This window comes from Dipteris shenzhenensis, chromosome 9 (assembly GCF_047967505.1).
Source record: "Dipteris shenzhenensis isolate YYH24624 ecotype China chromosome 9, Dip_SZ_1.0, whole genome shotgun sequence".
Classification (NCBI taxonomy): domain Eukaryota; kingdom Viridiplantae; phylum Streptophyta; class Polypodiopsida; order Gleicheniales; family Dipteridaceae; genus Dipteris; species Dipteris shenzhenensis.
In genome coordinates this window covers 2,108,530-2,136,068 of record NC_141604.1, presented here as the reverse complement: position 1 = coordinate 2,136,068, position 27,539 = coordinate 2,108,530, and the positions used below count along the sequence as shown (strand labels likewise).

Sequence of the window (27,539 nt, the reverse complement as noted above, 5' to 3'; positions counted from 1 at the left end):
AGAGAGAAAAACTGATAGTAAGGAGAATCCAAAAATTGATTACTGTAAAATCGATAAAATAGATGGCGCTGCCTCCCAGCTGTGTGCTCCTATGTGAGAAGCTTTGATGGCATGCTAGAAACAGTAGAGGATGGAGGCTGGATGCTAAGGAATCAGGGTTGCTATAGCCAGTGATGAATATGGGATTCACGGGCTTGCTCTTATATAGCCACCGGTCGTAGTCGGTTAGACCCAATTGGGAGACCGACCAAATGGGCCGACTGGAGGTTGGTCCCTAAATAGGCCACCGACCACACGTTAGAACCGCGGCGCAGAATAGAGCAACTTACCTACGGTTTCCATTCGACCTAGAGCCATTCGGGATCATCTTGGGCTCCAAACGGGCCCCGCAGCCCGAGAGTGGGCTACTACCCTGGGAAATGCTCTGTCTACCCTCAGTGCGGTCAGTCATGGGATGCCTTCTTGCACTTGCATGTAGCCTAGTTGGCAGTGTGCGGTGTCTATCTGAAGCTGTCCAGCATCAGGCCACACATGGCCCCCATCTAGTGTCGAAACTAGGACCTACCGAATAACCGAGCTACTCAAGGGCCTTCTCCTCATATGGGGGGCTTACAAGTAGAGTTAGCTGGTTCCCGCATAGTTACACGAGAGTGGAGCATTGATATCTAACACTTCTTTCCTTAAAACACGTTAGAAGTTCAAACAAAGAATGAGGGGTACATTAGTAGTTAAAAACTAATTAAGTTGGATTTTTCAAGTTGCCATTTATGGAGATCATCCTACAAATCCTACAAAAATTACCTTTATAGAGCTCAATGTCCTTTAAAAAATTGTTTGCTCTCTCTTTTACATGTAGAAGCACTTGCTTTACCACTGTACTAGCAGTGCCCATGCGCACTTGTGCACTATTATTAGCAACGCCTCCTTAGAGGGAGTGGTATAGTGGAGGATTGAAACTCCTTTTGTGAATTTCCACGTGTGTTTAAAAAAAAAAGTTAACTGAGTTGAGTGCCATTCATGGAGATCAACCTAAAAAGCTTTTAACCTTCAAAACTAAAAGTGCCTTTTAATAGCTCAATCTCATAAAAGAATCATTTGCTTTCTCTTTTGCATCCAAAAGCACTCACTTTACCTACTAAGAGGAGGTGACCATGCGCACTTGTGCACTCTTGTTTCCCATATAAATAAATCAAGAAATAAATTTATATTTATACTTAAAGGTCACCTTTATAGATTGAAATATGGCTATTTTTAAATTTTCTTCCCTTTGCTTGAAGCACATTACAATCCCTACATCATTTTCATGTGAGGCCACTTTTTGAATTGTTTTGAGAGCCGGCTTTGCTGTGTGAGGCAATTACACCCACTCATCTCATTTTCTTTTCATCGGACAAAGAAAGAAAACAAAAAAAGAGCATGAATGCTTGTGAGATTAGTAAATATTACCTAGTCATGCTTTATATCTATACTAAAATCATCATTAAATTCAAGGTCTCTTGTCACGTAGCATGCATGTGCACAAATATGAGTGTGGTCTCCTAAGGAGCATGCAACACAAGTTAAAGATATTGCCATACTAAAGCCTTAAATCTCAAGTCATTAAATCAATTATAGTTAAGGAACTAAGCTTTGTATTGGAGTGTATATGCAATATGCTCAAAGAGAGCTCAAAGGTTCTTGAAGTCTCACACATATATTTTAACATGTCAGAAATAGTGCATCGTTGTGCATTAGGTGGCTAATCTTCCCATGTGCCAATCCCCCCTCATTGTCTATGGGGCATTAATGTTAGTTCACACAATTAGGGAAGTCCTCTCAATTCCTTAAAAATCAATTTGCGTCAAATTATCTATCTTCAATTCAATGTCTACAATGTCTGTATTTCAAATCATAAATCTAATATTTCCTATTTTGTGCATGTCCAATCCATCATGGGTACTGAAGGCCTAATCATGGTCTTGAAGGTTGATGTTATACTCTCATCTTGCCATTAGAGGTAGTATCCCATGCAAACCATGGTAGCATCTCCTGCACGGTTGTGTCTTCTACTTAATCTTCTTTGATGCACTAGTATACCCCCATCATTGCATATATATATATGTCCTCCTAAGTGCTGTCATTTATCACCTTAGAAAGGTTTTTGTATATTTTGAATATGAGAGAGAGAGAGAGAGAGAGAGAGAGAGAGAGAGAGAGAGAGAGAAAGAGAGAGAGAGATTCTTCAAAAGACCATCTTCAAAGTAATACACATATGATAAAAATACTTGTAGCTAACAAATATCTTTTGAGAAATGTAAGACACATCATAAATTACACAGAGCGTATTCTTTGAGTCATTGCAAAGACTACACATCATAAATTACACAGAGCGTAATTAGAGGAGATTAGAATATGGTCGTAATTAGTTCTCTTATCTTTGTCACACACAAAACAAGGGTTCCTATTTGTTGACGTATGAGTGCCTTGGATTTATCTTTACCTAATTTAGGCGTACTATGGATTTAATTGTTGAATGTACCAGCAATATTATATGTTTGTAGATCAATGACATTGCAAGCTCTCATTTAATGCTAGTATTGGTTGATGAGTGCGTTTATGATGATGGTCACTTTAGCACATACCCTCATCTAGGTGTAATACTTTGTGTGAAAGAGACAAGTGGAAAAAGTAACTTGTATAGTATAAAACCTATAAAGTGAGGAAGGGCTCATTGCAAAATTACATGTATGGTATCACCATTGAAAATAGTATTAATTTTTATCATGAAAAGAGGCTTCCTATCACCAAAGTCTAATCAACAGTCTGTTAACATTACTGTTTTTCTATTAGACAATGTTATTCAAACATAAAGTCCACCGAGAGTTCACAAAGCTAGGCTACATGGTTTTTATAAGCTAAACTTTTTCTTTAGTCCTCAAAGGTTACTAGAAATAATGGGATCCACCCATGAGTATATTGAGAGTTCCAAGCCTCATGGGTAGATAGATGGGTGAAATCTATTTTCACATATATATACATATAGATACACAACTATTGATCACCCTTTGTAATTACTCTACTTTTGATGCAAATATGAATAATTTAAATTAAAAAATATGTCAATAGTGGAATTGCACTAGACCGATCACAAAATGGCATGCATAATGATGCATTGGCATTGTTTTGTGAGGAACTTTTCCTTAAAAATAAAAGTATGTCACATATTGACTCTATTTTATTAAATACATGACACAAGATGTATAATCCTTAACTAGAACTATTGACAATAGATGTAGCAACAATAACCCGAATAAGAGAACTCCTCATGCTCATGAGGAATATCAAATTGTAGAAAAGCATGATATGCCATAAAATCATACCTCCTAACAACTGCCCTCAATCAAGAAGGAAGCGAATAGTAGCCAAAGGTGTCTCAGCCACAACATGATCAATACTTGTAGATGATGATGAGGAGTGGGCCTCTACTAACACCTCATTACAAGTGTCCCATTGCACACCTAATGAGCTATGGGTACATGAGATCCTCTATGCACCTCATCATGATCATATAATGATTGTTCTTTCTTTGCAAGCATGATGATGTTGAGTGAGTTATGGGTCCATTAGATCTGCTATGTACCTCATCATGATCAAATGATGATTGTCTTTTCTTCTTGAGCATTATTGGATGCCAACTCATCTCCCTTTCAGCCTTGTAATCTAAAATATCATTACTTTATATATGTTTTAGGATACCAAAAAATGTGCTCTATTTGTACCCCCCTGTTTGCCAAAATTGTGAGCATACATCCCCAAAATCACAATCGATTTGAGTGGCTTTCTCGGTAGGGTCCATTCCAGCCCAACTTAAAATTGGTTTTGATAGGCCCTAACTTAGCATTGTAGGGTAACATGACCAAACCCTTGTTCAAATGCTTAGGTACAATGTGTCTATCATGCTAGGCCTTTATTTTGCCTTGTATCACCAACTATGACCATAGGCTGCTCGAAGACGTAACTCATCCAAGTGGCTTAGTTGATGCAATCGTCCCTTGATTGCTTCGGACTCACCTAAGTGATGCTTGGTGGTAATGCAAAGACTTGGGATGGCCCTAGTTTAGCATTGTAGGGTAACATGAGCATAACCTTGTTCAAATGCTTAGGTACAATGTGCCTATCATGCTAGGCCTTTCTTCTGCCCTGTATCACCAACTAGGCTACTTGAAGACGTAACTCATCCAAGTGGCTTAGTTGATGCAATCGTCCCTTGATTGCTTTGGACTCACCTAAGTGATGCTTGGTGGTAATGCGAAGACTTGGGATAATAAACTCTAAGGGAACAACTACCTCTAAGCCAAAGGCCATACAGAAGGGTCTAAGATTAGTAGTTATCTTGTAAGCAGTTCTATAAGCCCATAAAGTAGAGTGCAACTTTGCATTATACTCACCCTTAGTTGATTGTACTATCTTAGTGAGGATGAATTTTAATGTTTTATTAGTTGACTCGGCTTCACCATTGCCATGAGGTTAGTAGATTTCAATAAAAATAATAGTGCCAAGAGAGCAGTCTCACTTTGAATCATTCGGGTAACCACTTTATCTAAGTTGCTATGCTTGCTCTTCTTTCCAAAGAAGCTGTCACCACTTAGGATCTTCTTGCATACTTCTTCTGTTATTGCATCTGGAACAAACCTTAATGCTCTCCACCAAACAATAGACATCGGTTTCTTTATTTCTTTCCTCTAAGTTGCAATGTGCTCTGGTGCCTCAAAGGATATCTTCCCTGTTTCATATGCTTGGCAAACATCCACGATGCTCTGAAACACTGAGTCCTCGCGGAAGACAATGCAAGTAACATCCATGTATCTTGCAATGGCGGTGTTCAAATCCTTTGCCTCAACCTTATTACCTGGTATGCCTTGCGTATTGCTTACAACACCTTTCAAGCATCTATAGAACCGAGTCCTCTTTGCCATGTAGTCAGATGTAGGTCTCTTGCCCTTCACTGTTTGTGGCTTTCCATAGCCCATCCATAACTCCCTTGCCTTTATCAAGATCTCAGAAAGAGAAGAGCTTTTTTTCAACCTAAATGGAGCAGAATTCAACCTTTCTGATTCTAGAATGTACTTCGAGTCATCGTTAAATATGCATATATGACAAATGACCCGTTGAAACTTTTCCATCCACTCAATCTGTGGCAAGTTTCATTTTCTTCCCTCATCAAGGGCGATCCTGCAAGCTTCACAAAAGTGTTGCCCATCAATGGGCTCAAACCTGCATCTTTCCAAGAATCTATTCTTTGCCAGCATCTCTTCTCGATGTCACTCCCATATCGGCTTTGGTACAAAGCCTCTCCACGAACAAAGTCACTCCTTCTAAAGTTCTCAAAAGCATCAAGAAAGTCCACACGCTTTTGAAATGTGACATCAGGCAATGTAGGATCATCTTCTTGAAGTCTCTTAAACGCCATAGGACGAAGAGTGATATTAGTGGCAACTGGAGTTCTTGTTTTCCTCGTATCTTCATACAATTTGCGTGCAAATACCTTATCTAGCTTTCTTTGATTTGTGAACAACGAAGCTTGATCAATGAGCAGAAAAGTCTTCGAGACTTGTCTCTTCTTCTTGCGGATCCTCCTCTTCATCGCTATCCAATTTTTCGCCTGGTTTTAAATAGCCTACACTTGAACGATCTGCACATGGAGTAGGAGTTATTTTTGCTCTCTTTTTGGGAATAGCTGTAGAACTTGAATCTGCTCCACGATCACTCCTTCTTGTTCCTATAGTTGCAGCAGTCGATGGTGTAGGTACAGTTGGAGATACTGTAGTTACACTTGCTGGAGTTACCGGAGTTACCGCCACAGATATTGACGGTACTTGAGGGTTATATGTTATAGATGGCGTACTTACTGCTGCTGAAGGTACAACACCACCACTTGGAAATGTATCCCACATTTTCTTCAATGCTTCTAAGGCACTAAGTAATTCTTGGGATCCCTCAATTGAATCTGGTAACGGCTTCAAGAAGTACTTCGGAGTAACTCGTAACTTGTAAACCACCTCGTCATTCTTTCCTTTGCACACAACTTTTATCAAATTGTTTTCTTTAATGTTGATGTTTGAGATCATGCCACCACTTCTTACTGCCTCTGTAGAATATTTCGCGCTTGATATATTCTTTGCAGTGATCACCAAAAAATACTTTATTTGCGCTCCATAAAATACCAAGCATGTTCAAGGTATTTGAAAGACACCTTGGAACCAAAATTGGAAGCCATAGTTTTCTGAAAAACAATCAAAAATAAAAAATGAGAATTACAATGATTTTCAAACTCAAAATATTAAATAAAATTTTAATTAAATATTATTTTAAGTTTTATTTATCTTTAATTTTTTAAAAGAAAATAATTTTTTTCCTTTTTTAATTATTTTACTTTAATTAATTAGTGTATTTTTATATTTAAATTTTAATTTAATTTTTAATTTTTTTTTATGTTTTATTTATTTTAACTTTTTAATTTTGAGGGGGCAGGGTGCGGGGAGGGAAAGGGGCAAGGGAGGGGGAGGGCGCGAGGAAGGGGGAGCAGGAGGGGATGGGGCGACGGTGGGGGAGGGGGCCCCTATTGCGTGCACAACAGGTGGGGGTCCCCCCGCAACAGGTGGGGATCCCCCCTCCCCTCCCCTCCCCGCCCCCACTCCCTCCCCTTCCCCTACTGCTGCCCCTCCTCTCCCCACCCCGCCCCCTCCCCTTGCCCCCCTATCGCTCCCCCTCCCCCCGCTCCCTTCCCCTCCCCCTTGCCCCCCCTCCCGCCCTGCCCCCTTTCGCTCCCCACGCTTGCCCCCTTTCCCCCCCTTCCCCATCGAGCCCCCTCCCCCGCGCCCGCCCCCTTCCCCTCCCCCTTCCCCCCCATCCCCGTCGGCTCGACGGGGATGGGGGGGAAGGGGGAGGGGAAGGGGGTGGGTGCGAGGGAGGGGAAGGGGGCAGGGCGGGCGGGGCGGGCAAGGGGACGGGGCAAGCGGGGGGCAAGGGGGAGGGGGAGGGGGAGGGGGAGGGGGTGGGGAGGGGGACGAGGGGTGATGCCCCCCTCACCTGTTGCGTGCGCAACAGGTGGGGATCGCCCCCCCTTCCCCTCCCCGCCCCCTTCCCCTCCCCCTCCCCTCGCCCCCCCTCCCCCCCGCCCCCTTCCCCTCCCCCTTGCCCCCCTGCCCGCCCCGCCCCCTTCCCCTCCCCTTCCCCCCCTCCCCGTCTGCTCTTCCCCCCCCTCCCCCGCGCCCACCCCGTCCCCTTTCTCGCCCGCCTCGCCCCCTTCCCCTCCCCTGTCGACCGCCCCCTTCCCCTCCCCTTCCCCCCCCTCCCTGTCGAGCCCCCTCCCCTGCGCCCGCCCCCTTCCCCTCCCCCTTCCCCCCCCTCCCCATCGAGCCGACGGGGAGGGGGGGGAAGGGGGAGGGGAAGGGGGCGAACGGGGGGAGGGGAAGGGGGCGGGCAGGCAAGGGGGCAGGGCGGGCGGGGGGCAAGGGGGAGGGGGAGGGGGGGCATCACCCCCCTTACCTGTTGCATGCACAACAGGTGGACAGCGATGCCCCCCTCCCCCTCCCCTCACCCCCCCTCCCCCCCGCCCCCTTCCCCTCCCCCTTGCCCCCCCGCTCGCCCCGCCCCCTTCCCCTCCCCCCCCTCCCCGTTTGCTCTTTCCCCCCCTCCCGTTGAGCCCCCCTCCCTCGCGCCCGCCCCGCCCCCTTCCCCGCCCGCCCCCCCCTCCCCTCCCCCGTGCCCGCCCCCTTCTCTTCCCCCTTCGCCCCCTCCCCATCGAGCCCCCCTCCCCCGCGCCCGCCCCCTTCCCCTGCCCCTTCCCCCCCCCCCTCCCCGTCAGCTCGACGGGGAGGGGGGGGGGAGGGGCAGGGGAAGGCGGCGGGCGTGGGGGAGGGGAAGGGGGCGGGGCAAGGAGGGCAAGGGGGAGGGGAAGGGGGGGGGGCGGCGGGCGGAGGGAAAAGGGGTGGGGCAAGGGGGAGGGGAAGGCAGCGGGGCGGGACGGGGGAGGGAAAGGGGGCGGGGCGGGGAGGGGGGGCAAGGGGGAGGGGGGGAAGGGAGGGACGGTAGAGGGGGAAGGGATGAACGGCAGGAGGGAGGGGCCTACAGGGAGCCGGAGGGAGAGGAAGGGAGGGGGAAGGGCCCGTGGGGAGGGAGAGGAGGGGAAGCGGAAGGGAAGGCAGGGAGGAGAGGGGAAGGGGGAAGGGAAGGGAGGGGAGAAGCGGGAGGAGAGGGGAAGGTAGGGGGAGGGGAGGGCAAGGGAGGGGAGAGAGGAAGCTGGAGAAGAGGGAGGGAGGGAGTACCTGAGTGGAGAGGTGGTGGAGCTCCAGGAAAGTTGTGAGAGAGAATAAGAGAGTTGTGAGACAGAATGAGGAGAAGTAGAGTTTTATAGGAAATGGATAGCTTTTAGGTCAAGTCAGTTTTTTTTAGTTTTTAAGGTTTTTTTAGTTCTTTTAGGTTCACTATAAGTAGAACATTCTTCATTCTCTCTTTCATTCAAAGATCATTCGTTTACACTCCACGCTTCTCTCCTCTCATCAACCTGTTGCAAGATTCGCAAAAATTTTCAAAATGTTGCAAGAGGTGAGTTCATTTCTAACCTATTGCGTACGCAAGAACTTCTAAGAATCAAGTTTTTATAAATTTGATTTTTTTTTCAAATCCGATACTTTTCTCAAAAACTTGTGTGTACGCAACAACTTAAAAAATCATTTTTGCATTAAATCTTTTTTCCCACAAATTTTCCTCTTTACCTTAAACTCTCACAGCCCCTCCCTACCTATTGCGTACGCAACAACTTTAAAACAAAATTTAATCATAAATCTCTCCAAAAAACTCCTTTTAAAAAAAAAAATCTATTACAAATTTCTCTCTCAACCTCAAAACCACTCAAACCCTACCTATTGCGTGCGCAACAACTTCAAAACAAAATTTAATCATAAATCTCTCAAAAAAACTCATCAACAAAAAAAAAAAATCTATTACAAATTTCTCTCTCAACCTCAAAGCCACTCAAATCTCCCTACCTATTGCGTACGCAACAACTTCAAAACAATACTTTTTCATTTCTTCTCATACACCATGCAACATGAATGTAAGAAAATATGAATCGGTGTGCTTTTAGCCTATGTACTTGTCCCTAATTAGTAGGATACTTTGACTAGGTAGGCTTGTAACTACTTAAAGTAAAGCCTTTGCAAAGGATCATACCTTCTGATACACCATGCATCATGAATGTAAAAAAATATGAATCGGTGTGCTTTTAGTCTATGTGCTTGTCCCTAATCAGTAGGATACTTTGACTAGGTAGACTTATACTTACTTAAAGTAAAGCCTTTGCAATGTATCGTACCTATAAACAAAACACTTTGGAAAGCATATAACATATAGTCTATATATATCTAAACTAAATACTTTAGAATGTATATTTTATATAGTCTATATATCTTAAATCTTTCATCCTAAATCTTAAATCCTAAAGTTCCCTAAATCTTAGATTATACAATCTAAGCTCTTAAACTTATATAATAGTTATAATCCCTAAACCTTAAACCCTAACCCCTATAACTTAAATTCTAAAACCTAATTTTCAATTCTAAACCCTAGATTCTACACTCTAAGCTCATCATCTTATATACTAAACCCTAAAACCTAAATCCTAAACCCTAAAACAATAATCATAAACCCTAAACCCTAGATTTTAAACCCTAAACCCTAGATTTTTAACCCTAAACCCTAAACCCTAAAAACATAATCATAAACATGAAACCCTAAACACTAAATCTTAAATCCTAAGCCCTAAATCCTTAACCCTAAATACTAAACCCTAAACCCTAACCCTAAAATACAATCAAAATTTTATGATTTTTTTCAATTTGTGCAATAGGTTTGATATATCCTCCAAACTGTTGCAAGTCGAATAGGTTAATGGTACACTCAACCTATTGTAAATATCAAGGAATTTTCTCGATTTGTGCAACAAGTTGGATATACCCCCCAACCTATAAATTCTCGATTTGTGCAACAGGTTGGATATACCCCCCAACCTATTGCTCAAGCAACAGGTTGGGGGGTATATCCAACCTGTTGCACAAATCGAGAATTTTACCCCCCAACCTGTTGCTCAAGCAACAGGTTGGGGGGTATATCCAACCTGTTGCACAAATCGAGAATTTTTACTCAAGCACAGCAGGTTGGGGGTATATCCAACCTGTTGCACAAATCAAGAATTTTCTTGATTTATGCAACAGATTGGATATACCCCCCAACCTGTTGCTCAAGCAACAGGTTGGGAGATATATCCAACAATAGGCCTCCAGGTTGGGGGTATATCCCAACCTGTTGCACAAATCGAGAATTTTCTTGATTTGTGCAACATATTGGATATACCCCCCAACCTATTGCTCAAGCAACAGGTTGGGAGATATATCCAACAACAGGCCTCCAACCTGTTGCTTGGGGGATATATCCAACAACAGGCCTCCAACTTGTTGCTCAACCTTGCACAAATCAAGAAAATTTTTCAGTTGTAGGTTGGATATATTCCCCAATTGTATATCAAATTGTTGCACAAATAAGAAAAATTCTTGATTTGTGCAACAAGTTGGATATATCCCCCAACCTGTTGCTTGATATATCCAACCTATTGCTCAAGCAACAGGTTGGGGGATATAACCAACCTATTGCACAAATTTAAAAAATTCATTAAATTTTGGTTGTATTTTAGGGTTAAGGTTTAGGGTTTAAGATTTAAGATTTAGGGTTTAGGATTTAAGATTTAGGGTTTAGGATTTAGAGTTTAGGGTTTAAGTTTTAGGATTTATTGTTTAGGAGTTTAGGATTTAGGGTTTAGGAATTAAATGTTTAAAGTTTAGGATTTATGGTGGTTAAGATGTTTTGGTATTAATTATTTAAAGTTTAGGATGTAGGGTTTAGGTTTAATGCCTTCTCTGCTAGTTTTGATATAGAAGTTATTAAGTAATAATAAGCTCAATGATTATTTATTATGTTCATTTTGAGTTGCTAATCTACTTTTATACATAAAACAGGTATTCACCCTAACAGAGGGTATGGATGTGGTGTTATATAAGAAGAATGAAGTGGTGGCTTTTGGACGAATTCATAGTCTTGATCCTATGAATGTGTGTCATTTCCAATTGGATGCTTCTTCTGCAAGAATTCAACCTTTAAATCTTTCATAAGCCAAGCAAGAGCCATGTGGGAGTTGACTATTTGTCCAGGTTACTAGCACTTGAGGATACACACGGAGTTAATATGCAATTGCCAAATGCTAAACTGTTTGCAATAGATTATTGTGAGAATGAACATGCCGAGTTGATGGATTGCACATATCCTGAAACCATGCCTTGGGACAAACGCAGGCAACTAGCCTTAAAGGCTTGGAAATACACCTTGATCGATGGGCAACTATACTGACAATGTGCAAATGGAGTTCTTCGTCGATGGGGTTTTGCCACATGAGTGAGCTATCATGTTGCAGAAAGCTCACTCAAGTCTGTTAGGAGCACATTTCCAAGGGGATTTAACTGCGCATAAAGCCTTGCAAGCAGGTTTATGGTGGGAAATCTTGTTTAAGGATGCTCGCACTAATGCATGCAATGTGATGTTTGTCAACGCACTAGAGATGGCTATTGACTAATCATTCTATGCCCTTGCAACCTACTAGGCCATGGGATGCTTTCCAGTGCTATGGTTTGGACTTTGTTTGTCCTTTTAAACTGGCCAAGTTTACTCAGAATAAATATATCATTGTTGCCATTTCCTATGATACAAAGTGGCCAGAAGCTAGGACACTCCGAGACAACTTGGCTCAGAGTACTGCTAAGTTCATCTTTGAAAATATAATGCGCAGGTATGGATGCCATTTGAAGCTGGTCAGTGAACAAGGGACCACGTTTCCTCAATGACATGATGCAGTCACTCAAAAAGGAAATCAAAAGCATGCATATAGTACATAAAGGTGTTTATTTACACCACCTTTCTAAGAGAATTGGTCATCTATTGATGTTCTTAGGTGATAGTAGCTCAATTCACAAGAAGTTATGAAGATGTTTATGTAGACCACTTTGTAAGAGATTTTTGTGAAGTTATGAAGATGTTTATGTAGACCACCTTTGTAAGAGATTTGGTTATGCATTGATGTTCTTAGTACTTAATCATAAAATCTTTTGTTTTGAGTTAGCAAATCTAGTTCAAAAAACAACATTACTAGTATATTCAAAATTTTTGGACTATTTTTTAGTCCATTTCTAAAATTGGACTTTACACAAGTCCAAAAATTTTGAATAGTGTGTTCATGGTGAGTTATGGTACTTTAGATACTTGTTGCTAGCCCTCGAGCCGCGCAAAGAAGAGGACGATGGGGAAGTGCCCAAATTGCATTTGTATCTCGAGGAAGAGCGCTCATACTTTCGGGGGTTAAAGGACACTGTACCTTAACCCCGGTTATGTATAACACTCAAACACATATATATATGGATGATAGAAGATTAGGGTATTCTGCACCCACCAAAAATTTGTGTGGCTCTCCCTTTCTCTCACCTTCTTTCATTCCACTTCCGTTGTTGAGATCTCTCATTTGGTATCAGAGCGCGGCTGTTCTAGCTGAGCTTGGGTGTGAGCCTCTGGAGCTCGAAGTCTACAGCTACAACTCTGTAGGAGGAAGGAGAAGCTTTGTTGGGTGACTTCTTGGTGTGCAGAGACCTTGCAAAAACATTTAGAAAGTCCTTTGAGTGGTTTTTGGCAAGCTAGCAGGTGGTTTTGGAGGCAAAAGACAGTCTATTTTAGACCTGAGAGTCTTGTGATAAAGACATCTTTCTCTAGAAGCGTTGAATCTTGCCCTGAGATCAAAAGCAAAGTTGTAGATATTTTTGAATACTTTTAAAAAAAAAGCATCGCTGTCATCCAAGTTTTCAGTGAAAAGCTACAGCTCCTGCAAAAAGTGACAAAATTCAATTTGCTGCATGGATTTGGTGTGTTGGATCTCCATATCTAGGCCACCATTTGTAGTTTAGAAACTCCCAGTGGATTCAAAGCGGTCCAAAACTTCTACCTGTGAAGCTGCTTCCAATTCCATGAAGTTTCTAAAGCTGGGGTGAAGCTTTGTCAAACCCAACGTCTTCATTTCGTCATTTCTTATGTGAGTGGAATCTCAACATCTGGGCCTCTATTTGCAGAGTTGTCTATCCCATTGGATTCAAGATTGTCTAAAACATTTGTCTACAAAGCTACTTGCCATTCTGTGAAGAATCGAGGGAGTTGTGATTCTCTGTGTTTTTCCATCGTCTCTTTGCAAGAAATTTCTCAAAGGTTCCAAGACCTTCTCATTGATTGTTGCCACATGGCAGGCTACCCCTTATGTTTTAATCTGCCTAAGGTTCATTTTTGCAAGTAAATGCAAGCATTGACTGGCACTTACTCCATCCCTGGATGAGTTGTAGCAGAAGAGAGATATTTATAGATTTTCTTGTTGAGCCCAATTATGCAGTGACGCCCATGTTTTGAGACATCCCAAGTTCTATTTTCACTAGCGATCATTGCCGTGGGGCCATGATTTTGTGGATATACCTTATGTAGATCACTATGGATGCAGTCTGAGCCATGTGCACTCATTCATGATTTGCATTGGGTTGCAATGGATGCTTTACAGGCCATTTGGATGCATTGCGATCCTTGTTGGATGCACTGATAGCCCAGATTGCCTTGTGGGATGCTTTATATTATTTGCTGAACGTTTAGCACACAGATGCTATTTTATGCTAAGGGACAACTTTGACATATTGCAGTGGGTTGTGCTATGCTCTCTTGGATGAGATATTATTGATGCTTATGCCCATGGCCAGTGTTTATGCTTAAGGCATTTGGATCTTATTGGCATTGGGTTTGCCATTGTTTTGTCATTGCAGGTTGACATTTTCTTTTGGGCCAGATTTTCTCATATGGATGCATAGTATATGCACATGAGTTAGATGTATTTTGATGCTTTGCGGACATATTTAGGTGCACCTGATATTTTAAGTGATTCCTCTCTTGCAGGTACTAGCATTTGGGACTTTGTTTCATTTGCATCATAGCATCCTCTTCTATGTCTAAAAAGGAGTTTTTGAGCATTAAAAAGTTTCATGGGATAAACTTTTCTTTGTGGAAAGAACAACTAAGGGATATGCTTATTTAAAAGAAGTAGATTAAACCCTTGGCAGGGGATTGGATCTAAGCCTACATATATGTCTCAAGATGATTGGAATGGGTTGGATGCATTAGCAAATTCTACTATTAGACTACATCTTGCAGAGTCAGTCTATTTCACAGTAGTAAATGAGCAGACTACAAAAGATTTGAGGAAGAAATTATGTGCCACTTATGAGAGGGAAACTACCTCTAATAAAGTTTCCCTCATGAAGAGGTTGTTTGAGCTGCAGATGAAGGAAGGGGTCTTCATTGCTTCTCACTTGAATGAATTTAATATTATTTTCAGCCAGCTTCAAGCTCAAAAGATGAATTTTGATGTGGAGACTAAGGCAATATTTCTCGTGTTCATTGCCATCCTCATGGGATACCTTTTGTACAGCTGTCAGTAACTCTGCACCTAGTGAAGTACTGAATTTTGATGATGTGTGGATAGCTTGTTGGCGGCGGAGATTATACAGAAGTCTATGGAAGGCAACAAGTAGGATGAAACCTTAAATCAGCAGGAGAGACTTAAGTAGTAAATTTATTAGATTGATTAAATTAATTAGCTTACGTTAATTGAGATTGAGGGTGGGAGGTGATACACTAATTAATAGGTTAGAATAACATTGAGTGAATAGACTAATAGTGCCCACGATGTTGAAAAAAGCGTATTAGCATTAGTAGGAGTGAGCATTTAAAAAAATTAAGCTAAGGGTAAAGTCTTAATCGATGACGTAATATAAGGCGGTGGCATATTTGAGAAGCGGGTGGCGTAGCAAATCTAGGGCATGGAACATTGAGTGTTACCATTGTGGCAAGAAGGGCTACATGAAAAATGATTGCTACAAGCTAAAAGTAGAGAAAAAGGATAAGAAAAAGTATGCAAATTGGGGTACAAATAATAAGGAAGAGAATCCCAGGGAGGACAAAGGAAAAGTGAAGATCGAGGAGATCAATGTAGTCACTGATGATAGTGACAATGACATTCTCTTCATGTCTAGTCTACCTGCAGACATGCTTACCACATCAGATGATGCATATTCCCAAGATTGGATTTTGGATTCTGGTGCTCCATTCCATGTTACTCCCCATAGGGAATGGTTCTCCACTTATGACAGTGGAAAGACAGATTGTGTGCATCTTGGAAATAACTATGCATGTGACATAGTGGGAGCAAGTGACATAAAGTTTTCTTTTGCAAATGGGTCTGCATTTGTTTTGAAAAATGTGAGACATGTGCCTAAGCTGACCAAGAGTTTCATTTCAATGGGTCAACTAGATGATGCTGGTGGTTTTCAGACCACCTTTGGCTTTCACAGTTGGAAACTTCAAAAGGGATATATGGGTTAGGCAAGGGGTGCCAAGTGTGGGACTTTGTATCCCTTACATGTATCAGGGGTGTCTGATCATGTTGTTGCAATAACCAAGCAGCCAAGTACTTCTTTGTGGCATTGCAGGTTGGGGCACATGAGCCAGAATGGAATGAAACTCTTATGCCATTTGGGTTATGTACCGCATTTGAGTCTTTTTGACTTTGAATTTTGTGAGCATTGTCTCTATGGGAAGCAGACTAAATCAGCCCATAAAAGAAGGGGAAAGAAAGAGCTTGAAAGGCTTGATTTGGTGCATTCAAACGTATGTGGTCCCATGCCTACACGGTCATTAGGTGGGGTGAATACTATGTGACATTCATTGATGATGCAACTAGGAAAGTATGGGCTTATGCTATAGCTCGGAAGCGCGATGTGTTCTAGGTATTTCAGAAATGGCTGGCTTTGGTTTAAAACCAGTCAGGTAGAACACTTAAATACCTACAGAATGACAATGGTGGAGAGTATATCTCTCATGACTTTCAGTGTTTCTATGATACACGTGGGATCAAGAGGGAGCTCACATCCCCTCGTACTCTAGAGCAAACTCCACTTGCAGAGAACAGATCAATTGAATCATTCAGGAAAGGTTGCAATGTATGCTTTCCAATGCAAGTCTTTTTGGTTGTTTTTGGGCTCAGGCAATGAAGCTTGCAGTGCATGTGATCAATAGATCACCTAGTAAGAGTTTGGATGGTGGTATTCCTGAAGAGGCATGGAGTGGCAAGAAGCCCTCTTACTCTCCTTTGCGTATATTTGGGTGTGAGGCATATGCACATGTGCCAAAAGAGCTTTAAAAGAAGCTAGATCCTAAGTCTAGGAAATGCATCTTTCTGGGTTATGGTGAAAGTGGAGAGAGGGGCTATCATCTTTGGGATCCAGAAGCAAAGAAAATCATACGAATCCATGATGTGGTCTTCAATGAGAAGATACATAAGACACCCATGAAATGAGGAGAATCGCTTTCCAGGATGTGAAACCACTCACATATGTTGATAGACAGCAAGTTGTCCATCCACCGAATGTGCAGGAAATGGTGCCACTAGGTATTCCCATAGGTAAACAATTAAGGGTAGATGATGGATCATCAATTAGTGGCCAATGATGAGCCAAATGTGGCTGATATGCAGGTGGGACATCAATATGAAATTCCGTTGAGAAGAACATCTAGAGTGTCTAGACCACCTGAGAGATTTGTTTTAGGGGCAGACTATGTGATGCTTACTAATTGCGGGGAGCCTTCTTGCTACAGAGAGGCTATGATGCGCGAGAATCAGTGCAAGTGGGAGTATGCTATGCAATTAGAGATGAATTTACTCATGAAAAATAATACTTGGGACTTGGTTTCTTTACCACATGGAAAGAAAGGATTGCCATGTAAATGGGTCTACAAGATGAAGCTAACAGGTGATGATGTACCTAAGTACAAGGCCCATTTGGTTGGTAAAGGGTTCAAGCAAGAGAAGGGTGTGGACTTTGATGAGATCTTCTCTCCGGTTGTGAATATGACCACACCTAGATGCGTACTTGGACTTGTGGCAATAGAGGATATGGAGCTTATGCAGATGTATGTCAAGACAACTTTCTTGCATGGGGATCTGCATGAGGAAATTTACATTGTATAGCCGGAAGGCTTTGAAGAAAAGGGCAAAGGAAATTTGGTTTGCAAGCTGAAAAAGAGACTCTATGGCCTTGAGGAAGTGCTTAGAGAATGGTATCATAAGTTTGATGCTTTCATTTAGTCCTAGGGTTTCTAAAGAAGTGAGATTGATCACTACCTCTACACTAAAAGGGCTAAGGATAATAGCATGATACTCCTAGCACTTTATGTGGATGATATGCTATTGGCTAGCAAGAACACTTATGAGCTAGATGCATGAGGCCTTTGACATGAAGGATTTTGGACCTGCAGGTCATATTCTTGGTATGCACATCACGCGTGACCAGAGTAGGAAACTCCTTTGGCTTTCACAAAAGGAGTATGTTACAAAAGTGTTGCATCATTTCAATATGGAGGGGGGGAAGGTAGTAAGTACTCCATTGCCTCCATATGTGAAACTGCGTTAGGCACATAGTCCCAAATCAGATGAGGAGAGGGCCATGATGGCCAAGGTTCCTTATGCATCAACAGTTCAGAGTCTTATGTATGCTATGATAGTTACTAGACCAAACATTGCATTTGCAGTGGGAGTTGTTAGCTAGTATATGGCTACTAGCTAGTCCAGGAAAGAGGCATTGGGAGGTAGTTAAGTGCATCATGAGGTACATGAAGGGTACCAAGGAGATGTGTATTTGCTTTGGTAGAGGAGAGATGCATGTACTTGGATACACAGATTCAAACTATGCAGGGCATGTGGATACAAGGAGATCCACTTCTGGTTATGTGTTCACCTTTGCAGGTGGTGCAATGTTGTGGATGTATCGTGCACAGAAGTGTGTTGCTTTGTCTACCATAGAGGCCAAGTATATTGCAGCCACCACAAAGGGTTGCAAGGAGGCTATATGGCGGTCGTAGTGGTAGATTTTACAGAGGGCCTCGGGCATCTTCTTCTTCGTTGCATACTTATCGCTGATGACCTCAACAGGCCCGAGGGCGGCTCGCACCACATCCTGGTTGAGGTGGTAGAAGTGTGGAGTGCCCATTGCATCTCAAAGAACACCCACATTTGTATTGGAGTTGTAGGCTTGAAAGACTCTCCCAAGAGCCTCATATCCAAGTGGCAAGTAAGGCGATTTGCCACCACCACACTGATCCCAAGCCTATAACTGTGAGTGCGTCTTGCACTGCAGGCTCCTTTAGTGCCACATACACTACTGAGGCGTGGTAGTGGAGGGTATAATCATGCCCCTCGTATGCATAGCGAGAGTGGATGGTGCATGCATCTAGTTGTTGGAGTCATGCCTCCCCAAGCAACAAGTGTGTTTGTGAGTGCACAATTTTGTATTCCCCTTGTGTGGGGGCTGGGGTGTGCTTTCTTGACGTCCTTGAGGGGGGTGTGCCTACTATTGTTAGTACCTCCTGGGTGGCTTCTGGGTGGCTTGTTGCTTAGATACTTTCTCCTCCGCTTGCAAATCTTCGACTGGAAATTTGGAGGGCATGCGGATCATGGCTGAGGGCATACTTTGCGAGTCTGAGGGACCGGTGGCTTGTGGAATAGGAGGTCGGGTTTGGAGTCCAAGCTCCATCTCAAACTCAAAGAGTTCATTCTCCGGATCCATTGGGAAGAATCAGGGCAACTGAGTGATGAGGGAATTGGTGGAAGAGGAGGTTGAGGACATGTAATGATTGCTAGATTGCTGTGTGGGAGAGGGCAGGGGGCCAGAAGATTTTTGACAAAATCACCCTAAAGTGGCGCATCATCAACACTACTTTGTCTTCAACTTCCCTAGATCACTAGGCAAAGCAAACTAAAGCCCTACCAATCGAATAGGTTTCCCCTCATGTTAACCAATCTCATTAGAGTTTACTATAATGGGACTCCAACTTGTCTAATCTCTCCTTGTGCATTGCATCTCTTCTAATAGATGATTCATCCTATCTATTTGTGCATTCGCATTGTTTCTGCTAAGTTGAGTTAGGAAGAGTGTGCAATAGTCAAGCATTGAATCGGCCAAGCCTTCGCGTAGCTTGCTATGGGTTTGCATTGCATAGACACATCAACCTTTGTTTTGATCCATGGGTTTCCTTAATTGTTTCGCATGTATTGTATCTTCAATGTTTGTTTTATATGTCCTCGTTCGATATACCACTCTCAGCATGTTTCATCCATGAAACTCCTAAGTACTTCTTCCTTCATTCCACTAGTTTTTGTGATTTGTTGAGTCTCTAGAGACAGCTTCGCTCAAATTTCATTCACTTGTTTTGATCAACCGTTATGCAATTTCCCTCCATGACCCAATCTTTCTTTCCAATTGGACGTATCAAAACCTAGGTGTTGAAACTTGTCATCTCATCTATTTCTCCACTTATACAATTCATTTTGTCAATTTGTGGCCTTGGTCCCAATTAGGAGATATGCTTCTTAATCCATCTACTTCTCTAGTATCTTTGTTCCTCTTGTAGCCAATCATTTGGCTTTTGAGAACTTGGCCTCTCCTTCTTGAGCCGTCCAAGTTTGTCCGCCTTTTAATCACCAACTACCTATGCTCCCAAGTACTTCTTCCTTCAACCATTATGCAATTTCCCTCCATGACCCAATCTTTCTTTCCAATTGGAAACATATCAAAGCCTAGGTGTTGAAACTTGTCCTCTCATTGGTTTCTCCACTTATACAATTCATTTTGCTAATTTGTGGCCTTGTCCCAATTAGGAGATATGCTTCTTAATCCATCTCCTTCTCTAGTTATCTTTGTTCCTCTTGTAGCCAAATGTTTGGCTTTTGAGAACTTGGCCTCTCCTTCTTGAGCCGTCCAAGTTTGTCCGCCTTTTAATCGCCAACTACCTATGCTCCCAAGTACTTCTTCCTTCATTCCAAATGTTTTCTTCCCTATGTATGGGCTACCTTGACACGACAACTCAATCCCTTTCACATGCATCAATGAAATCCTAGTTAGTCCACATGACAAACCTTCATATAGTGCTAGGAAGGGTGCGATGATGTCTTCAATGCTTAATGAAAGTGCACTTACATTGCAGCCACATCTGCTCATATCAACAAATTGACAACTCCTCCAATCTTCTCCATGGAGTGGTGCCTTTGAGCATTCAAGCTATCTTGGTTCCTATTCGTGAAAGCATAATTTTAATTGAGCTTTTTCTTGGGCGAGAACACTACTCCCGAGTGAAGCTTGAGCTCCTCATTGATTTTTAGGACTCATACTCCTACAACACATTTTCTCTTAGTTTATAATTAAAGCCCATTAGACTATTAACTTCCACATTGAATTCAATAGGACTCGTGCACCTACAATAAATTCACCCACAATCAAAGACTATTTCGTCAACCACCATCCTAAACTACAACCGAGTGACACACGCCTTTACGCAAGTTTCTCACAAGGAGCCTCCCCATCGAAATGGCTTTCGAGTCATTTTCCACGTATTAAAATAGCCTTTTGATGACAGCTCAAGAAAGTACGACATGTCCCAAAGTATCCCTTTCATAGTAGCATACAGCACACTTGAGAAATACAAGCTCGCTCGAGTAGCAGTTGGAAAGGTAAAGGGCAAGTCGGAACGGTAAAAGAACTGTATAAATTAAAAGAATACATATCCCTTCATCTCTACAAAGAATCGTCGCATCTCAATGTCCACTGCGCACGGGGATCCCAAAAAGTCCCGCAATCAACGAGACTCAAAACTTCGGTTGTAACACCTTGGGCTCTGTGCAAGCATAACAAATCGGCTGTCTACAATGTCATGAGCGTGGCACCCATAAAAGCCGACAAGAAAGCCACGATAGCACCGACTTGAAGGGACGAGGCGGAGCTGGGAGGCGGTGCCGGAGTAGACGCTGGGGGTGGGGGAGTCGATGAGGTGCTGGGTGCAGGTACAGATTCAGGTGACGAAGCCGGAGCAGTGCTGAGCACGGAGGGAGTGGGTGATGTGGTAGGAGATGAAGCGGGCGCTTTGGAAGGTGAGGATGCGGGAGCCTTGATGGAAGGAGTGGGAGCTTTGATGGGAGACGGAGTGGGAGCTTTAATAGGAGAAGGAGTGGGAGTTTTCGCAACGGGTGCGGGAGCAGGGGTGGATGCAGCAGCTACGACGACTGCAAGCTTCATCCCGCCACTACAATGACCAGGAACCGAGCAAAGGTAATAGCTACTGCCTGCGCTCAGGGTAATGTTGGTGTTCCCACTGGAGTCAGTAGTGCTTCCAGATCCAGCAGTGCAGGAATCGTACTCACTCTTGGTGATCACCGCTACATTGTGGGTACCTTGCACATACGGGAAGACTGCAAAACCAGCACGTAATGAGACGGGATCAAATGCAACAAGAGAGCGAGTACAAGCGAGACAGAGCAAGGTAGGAGCAAAGCGTGGTACTAACAGAGAATGTCGCCAGATTTGAAGGTTTTGCCGGCAGTCCAGGAGGAGTAATCGACGCCGAGGTTCCAGCCTTGGGAGTCACCGACGGTCCAAACGGTGGAGGAGGAAGGGAAGGGGGAGAGGAGGAGGGAGAGGAGGAGGAAGAGGAGGGAGGGGGAAGCGAGGGGAGCCATGGGAGCAGGAGCTGGAGAAGGGGAGACGGAGATGGAGGAGATGATAATGGAGGATGTCGATATAGGGAGGTATAGCGAGGGTGGCAACAACGAAGGTTCGAAGCAAAAGAAACGGTCAAAAGGGCCGTGTGAAAGGGAATATATGTAGGCTATTGGGTTTTGAAGAATCCCCGACCCATCTTTGCCGACGCGGCCCGGCCGTCCAACGGACCCTCCCCCACAAAGAGACACTCCCTTCGCTTACTCGTCACCCACCTACCCCCACGCCCTTTCCAACTCCCCCTTCAATTCAAACCCCTTTGACGTCTTCTTCCTTGAGTCTCTCTCTCCCTCTCTCGTGCTCTCCAATGTGTTGTGTTCTTGTTCCTCCCTCTCTAACCACTGCATGCCAGACACTCCACATGCTCGCCACACTGTGGAATTATGTGACTCATCCATGAGCTCCCCACACTCCACATGCTCGCCACATTGTGGAATGATGTGACTCATCCATGAGCTCCCCACACTCGCCTTGGCTTTTGTGCGGGCCAATGTCAAGTAGTAAACAATTACTTTCACACACCACCTTTGGAATGAGCACATCCACCCATAAGGACATAGACAAACTGCTTGGAGAAGCCAACACCTAACACATGCCACTTGGAAACATGCTACCAAATCCTAAAAGACACACATCAAGAGAATATATATTTTGCTCCCCCAAAAAACAAAATTAAGAAATCGTAACACTACATTGAAAAAGATGCCCACAAATATAAAGGAGTTATTTCAAGCACATGAACCAAAAAAGACGTGATTAACGAGATCCTTTGAAGGTACGAGGTTATAACACACATACATGGATATATAATGTATAAAGAAAGGATATAAAAATTTCAATTGAAAACAAAGCCAAGACGTCTCTAAATAAGCTACTAGAGGACTCTAAAGGTCCCCATATGTGTTTAGTACATTATCTTGCATCACTCACAACTCCCACATTCTCACATAGCTAACTAGTAACAATAGTAGAGCACTAAATTTTAGTTGCATAAGTGTCAACACAAGGATCATGCACTTAATACGTTCATCTTTATCCAAGAATTCTCATAGTTTTATTTTTTAAAAACTATAGCAAAAAAGGAAGTATATCTTACGAGGGGTAGTTAGTCCCACAGAAACTAGTTACAAAAGTTGGTCAAAACAAGATGGGCATCCACCCTTGAGCCACACTGCACACATCCAAAAACCAATTCCATATGCTCCCCGGATAAGAGCTTACATTCCACCGACATGAAGGCCCGACTAATGATCTAGCCCTTTTCAAAGATAATCTTATTAAAATCTATCAAGTAATTCCTAACCAACCTAAAGATAGGAGATTCCCTCATTCCTGCACCTATTTGATGAGAGAAGACTATGCTATTCCTCATCTCCTAGATAGAGATCAACATTGACGCCCACACATAGGGCCAGCTTGCCGCCGCTAAGGTAGAAGGAAGATTGGACGAGGCCCCAAGAAGGGCCATGTGCCAATTCGAACTAAGGTTGCGACATTAGATCTACCGCACCAATGTTGTCTTCAACCCGCGCCCATACTACCTCGATATGATAGAATTCCACATTGTGTGTTGCACCACCTCAGTAGATCTGCCGCAAAGAGGACACGCAGGGTTCCCAGTGAGCCTATTGGGGAGGCCACCATGAACAAGGAGCCATTGATGGGCTACCTTCCATAATAGGAAGCGAGCTCTACCAGCCGTGCAGTGCTTCCAGATATCCTAACAAAGCCCACCTATGGTTCAATTCCCAGATTAAGGACCTGTCCTCAATGAGCGAACCATATGCAACCTTAGCTGTTAACTTTTGAACATGTGTTTTGTCCATTTGCCCCACTCAGCATCTCTCCCTACATCAATTCATTGGCCACCACTTGGGTCCTCACTCTGGCACTATTGTAATGAGGTCTACTTCTCCCTAATTGAGGGCAAACTTCTCCTGCAAAACACCAATTGTCAGCTAATCCGCTTGACTATGATTCCCTATGTCCATCCAAATACGAATGCCTTTCCTATAAAGTCTCATGGCTCTACTCACATCATGGTGACCGAATGCTTCCCCCTCTTTTCTGAATCCACGACTCCACCGTATACTTTCCAACAAACCGACATCCCCTCTCAGATTTCTATTGCATCTCTAGTTAATAGACTTATGTTGGTCTTCCATGCGGTGACTAAACCTGTAGCCAATTACATCCCACTATGTGGATGTGTAGATCGAAAAAAAGTCTGCTGTACCAGGATAGCCGTGGTCAGAATTCTCATAGTTAACCACCATAACCACCTTCATTTCTAATAATGCATCCTCTCTTGAAGTTTTCCTCCCTTTCAAGTTATTTCCCTGCATTCTCATGTTCCTCCAATCCCCATAATAGTTCTTCATTATAGTTCATCAATCATCAAAGAGGAATGATGGCAACTCAACACTCATAATCTTTCTATAACTTTTATAATTTAAAAAGGTTAGTTTCATTTTGAAACAATGATCAACCATGTACTCAATGCAAATTTACTTATATATTTAAAAAAATAACTTTGCATTATTCGATGGTGATCATGTTGTCTTGCAGCTTAGGATTCATAGAGTCGTATAAATTTAGGTTCTTTACATACATCACCTCTATAGGGTAGTATGACCAAGGACACTATTTGCGCTTTCATGAGTGTGTCTATTTATAAACAAGTAAGGGAAGCATTACATTCAACAAAGGCTTTTAAGAGGAAGAAGAGGCCTCTTGCATTAGAGGTGCTCTTGCACATTTTATGACAATATACTAATTCACACAAGATAATACAAAAAATTATAGAGAATGTACAAGTCATTTAAAGAAGAAAGACATACAATATAGAAACCTTATGGATGCATACTAAGAGGACTAAATTATGAGGAACCTTCAGTAAGAATACAAGGCTATTCACCAAATAGATAATATGTTTCTAGCTCAGGTTTCCAAGCGTTTTAAACCATCAAAAGTTCATGTACAATAATCATAAGTAAAATGAAGAAAGATGTAAAAGTGATACGGTATACAAGTATCTCAATCCTATCATCTCTCTCTCTCTCTCTCTCTCTCTCTCTCTCTCTCTCTCACGTGTATGTGTGTGTGTGTGTTTTTATGTCTGCGTGCGCGCGTGTGTTTGTCCTAACTGTCATCCCCATTTTGTTCTTCTCATTTAAGAGTTCACACTCTCACCAAGTGCATATATACAAAATCCATTTCAATTTCATGTTGGAACCACCACCATCATCAAGTATTACCCTTCAATTTTAGTACAAGAAAACATAATTGGTAAAAGCATAACCCAAGACTCCCATGGGACTCTCCCCATTCACCACCAAGTGTAACGAGAGTCATTAAATTGCAAACCCAACTTCTATTCGATAGGATCACCACACCTCTCAAACTTGTATGATGTCTTCTACTTACTTCCTACTGCAGGATGCATACCATTACTAAAATATATATACATGTCCATATAAAAAATATGAGATAGGAAAGGATAATGTATTCTAGATGTTCAATAGTTTTTCGATGCCTACATAAGGTTTCCAAAACCATAAACATCACAAGACTAGAATAATTTTATATGAGTATCCAAAAATAAGGCTCTAAATCCCTGCCAAGGGCCATACACCAAGAGCAAAGTACTTCTCCCATCTATATATTGTCCCAAGGTAGGAATCTTCATGAAAGTCATCTCTTTCTATTGCCACAAGAGCTACCATAGGCGTTCTCAAAAAACCTAGTAGAAAGGTGCATGGACTCACCTGCCACCATCGAAAGAAGACAACCATAGTTAGCTTTCAATAGGAAGGCAGGCTTCAAACCCCATGCATATTTGTTATCCATGTCTTTCCAAAAAAGTCATTAGAAAAATCCTAGGAGCTCTTAGTTACTTTATGGGTATAGAGTAAGCCTAGAAATTCATATAGAGTGTCCTAGATTTATTGTCTTAGCATACAAGCTAGCAATTAAATCCCCTCTTTTTTTTGTTTTTCAATGCAGTCTCCTTCGAGCATAGTAAGAATCTACTAGAATTAGTAGTTAGCAACTAATCACATAGAATACCCTACCTTTTTTTTGGATAAAATATTTAATAGTCCCATTCTCTATACAAAACCATGTACGCCATGCGACTGATGTCCCTAGGCCTATAATTAAAAAAAAAAAATCAAACAAGGTTATACTAGGCTTTGAAATTGAGTACACTGGCACTTTGTTATGACCTATGGTAGCAAAATCACCCACCAATTTTTCATGCCATGCCCAGTAGCAGTTGAACAACACTAAGTGCGGGCTGTGCTTAAAAAGTCAAAGTTATGACCATTGTTTCTACACAACAAAAACAAAGTTAACAAAGCTCTCATGATATGGTCAAAGGAGCTCTTCCCAGATTGGAAGGGATTCCACAATGCTTTGTGCACCTTAGTCCATTTCGAGATGCGAGACAAAGGATTCTACAAACACTATGGTCAAAGCTCACATAGACAAGAGCTTAGCTATTTGGATCCAAGGCTAATAACACGTTGTAATAGTGAGGATAAGCCACTCAAACAACACACAACATACTTTGTCCCGAAACATTGCTTATTGACGAGTGTCCATGAAGGTGACTGGAAGTACATGGTCCTCAAGCATGTTGAGGCTCACTATGAAAAATAGACTGTTGAGGTGATCTCATGGAGGCTCTAAGCACCAGATTCTTGTTCTCTACACAATCGAGCCCTATGTAGTTAGGCCCTATGCAAGGGTATGACATAGGTGCTAGAATATCCAATCTACTTGGCTTATCATCCATGCAATCGGGCCCTACGCAAGGGTATGGCATCGGTACATAGGGCTCGAGCAACCAGCATGTCCCCATGCATGCACCTAGTAATGTCTTCTCCTGTGTCCTCAACCACTAGAACGGCATTAGAGCAAAAGGCGCAAGTCGAGGCACAGCATGCACAGACTCAGGAGAATTAGAACGCCAGAACCAAACATTGCAGGATCTTTTGGCACAAGAACAGGCACTGACGGTGTCTCTGTAGGAACAAAATGAATGGTAGTGTACCCTCGGCCACCCAGAAGTAATGAGCAACAAGAATTTTGGGTGTATAGGGAGGTCTCTGCATAATTAGCCATATACACACTCGCACCATGCACTATCCCCTAGACACTCCAAATGCACTCGATGCACTCTGCGCACAAAATCTTCTTTTCCACCTAGATCTGGCAGCCCCACTCCCTCCTAACGCCCTCCAAACCATCCTCCACCATAATCCCGATCACTGCCATCCCATTCTTGCCATGTCCTATTTTTCATTAGACCTTCAGCCATCCAGCCTCTCTGTCCTTCGCCCCTCTGACCTCCAAACTCTTGCCGCCCATCCCATTTTGCTAAATTTCCAAGCATGGTGCTGTGCCATCATGGAGTCCACAAGTTATCTCATTAATTGGATGCAGATCTACGACTGAGCCTCTACAATACAAACTCAAGGGCATCTTGTGGCTTACGAGTCCCCACCACCAATGATCCCGTCGGCATTATGATCCTCTTTAATCGGGTGCTACAAGCTTTCCAAAACTCACTTGAGTCCTTGGTGAGCAATTTTGAAACAATAGATGCAGCATATCACGAGGAAGTAGCCGAGGAGGAGGCCAAGAAGCCATTTCAATATTTAATTCTACCGCCCCTCTACTGAAATTCCACAACCACCTCCTCTGGATCTCGCCTAGCCCAACCAACAAGCAACCCAACCTCCCCCGCCCCCTTTCCCTACACCAATCTGC

The 27,539-nt window shown here is 42.9% G+C and overlaps 1 protein-coding gene across 1 annotated transcript; it reads right to left on the bottom strand.

The window, feature by feature from the left end:
• Positions 1 to 20,607: 20,607 nt before the first annotated feature.
• LOC147898063 (early nodulin-like protein 15) lies at positions 20,608 to 21,780 on the bottom strand. Its single transcript, XM_087379456.1, has 2 exons — positions 21,553 to 21,780; positions 20,608 to 21,457 (listed from the first exon to the last, which is right to left on the bottom strand). The coding sequence occupies exons 1-2, from the start codon at positions 21,722 to 21,724 to the stop codon at positions 20,913 to 20,915; spliced, it is 717 nt and encodes a 238-aa protein (XP_087235582.1). The 5' UTR covers positions 21,725 to 21,780; the 3' UTR covers positions 20,608 to 20,912.
• Positions 21,781 to 27,539: the final 5,759 nt, after the last annotated feature.

Bases quoted from the DNA above. Each gene is read 5' to 3' on its own strand.
- LOC147898063 (XM_087379456.1), bottom strand. From the start codon at position 21,724: ATGGCTCCCCTCGCTTCCCCCTCCCTCCTCTTCCTCCTCCTCTCCCTC. The intron at 21,458-21,552 runs GTTAGTACCACG...CTGGTTTTGCAG, and splicing joins CAAATCTGGCGACATTCTCT to TCTTCCCGTATGTGCAAGGT.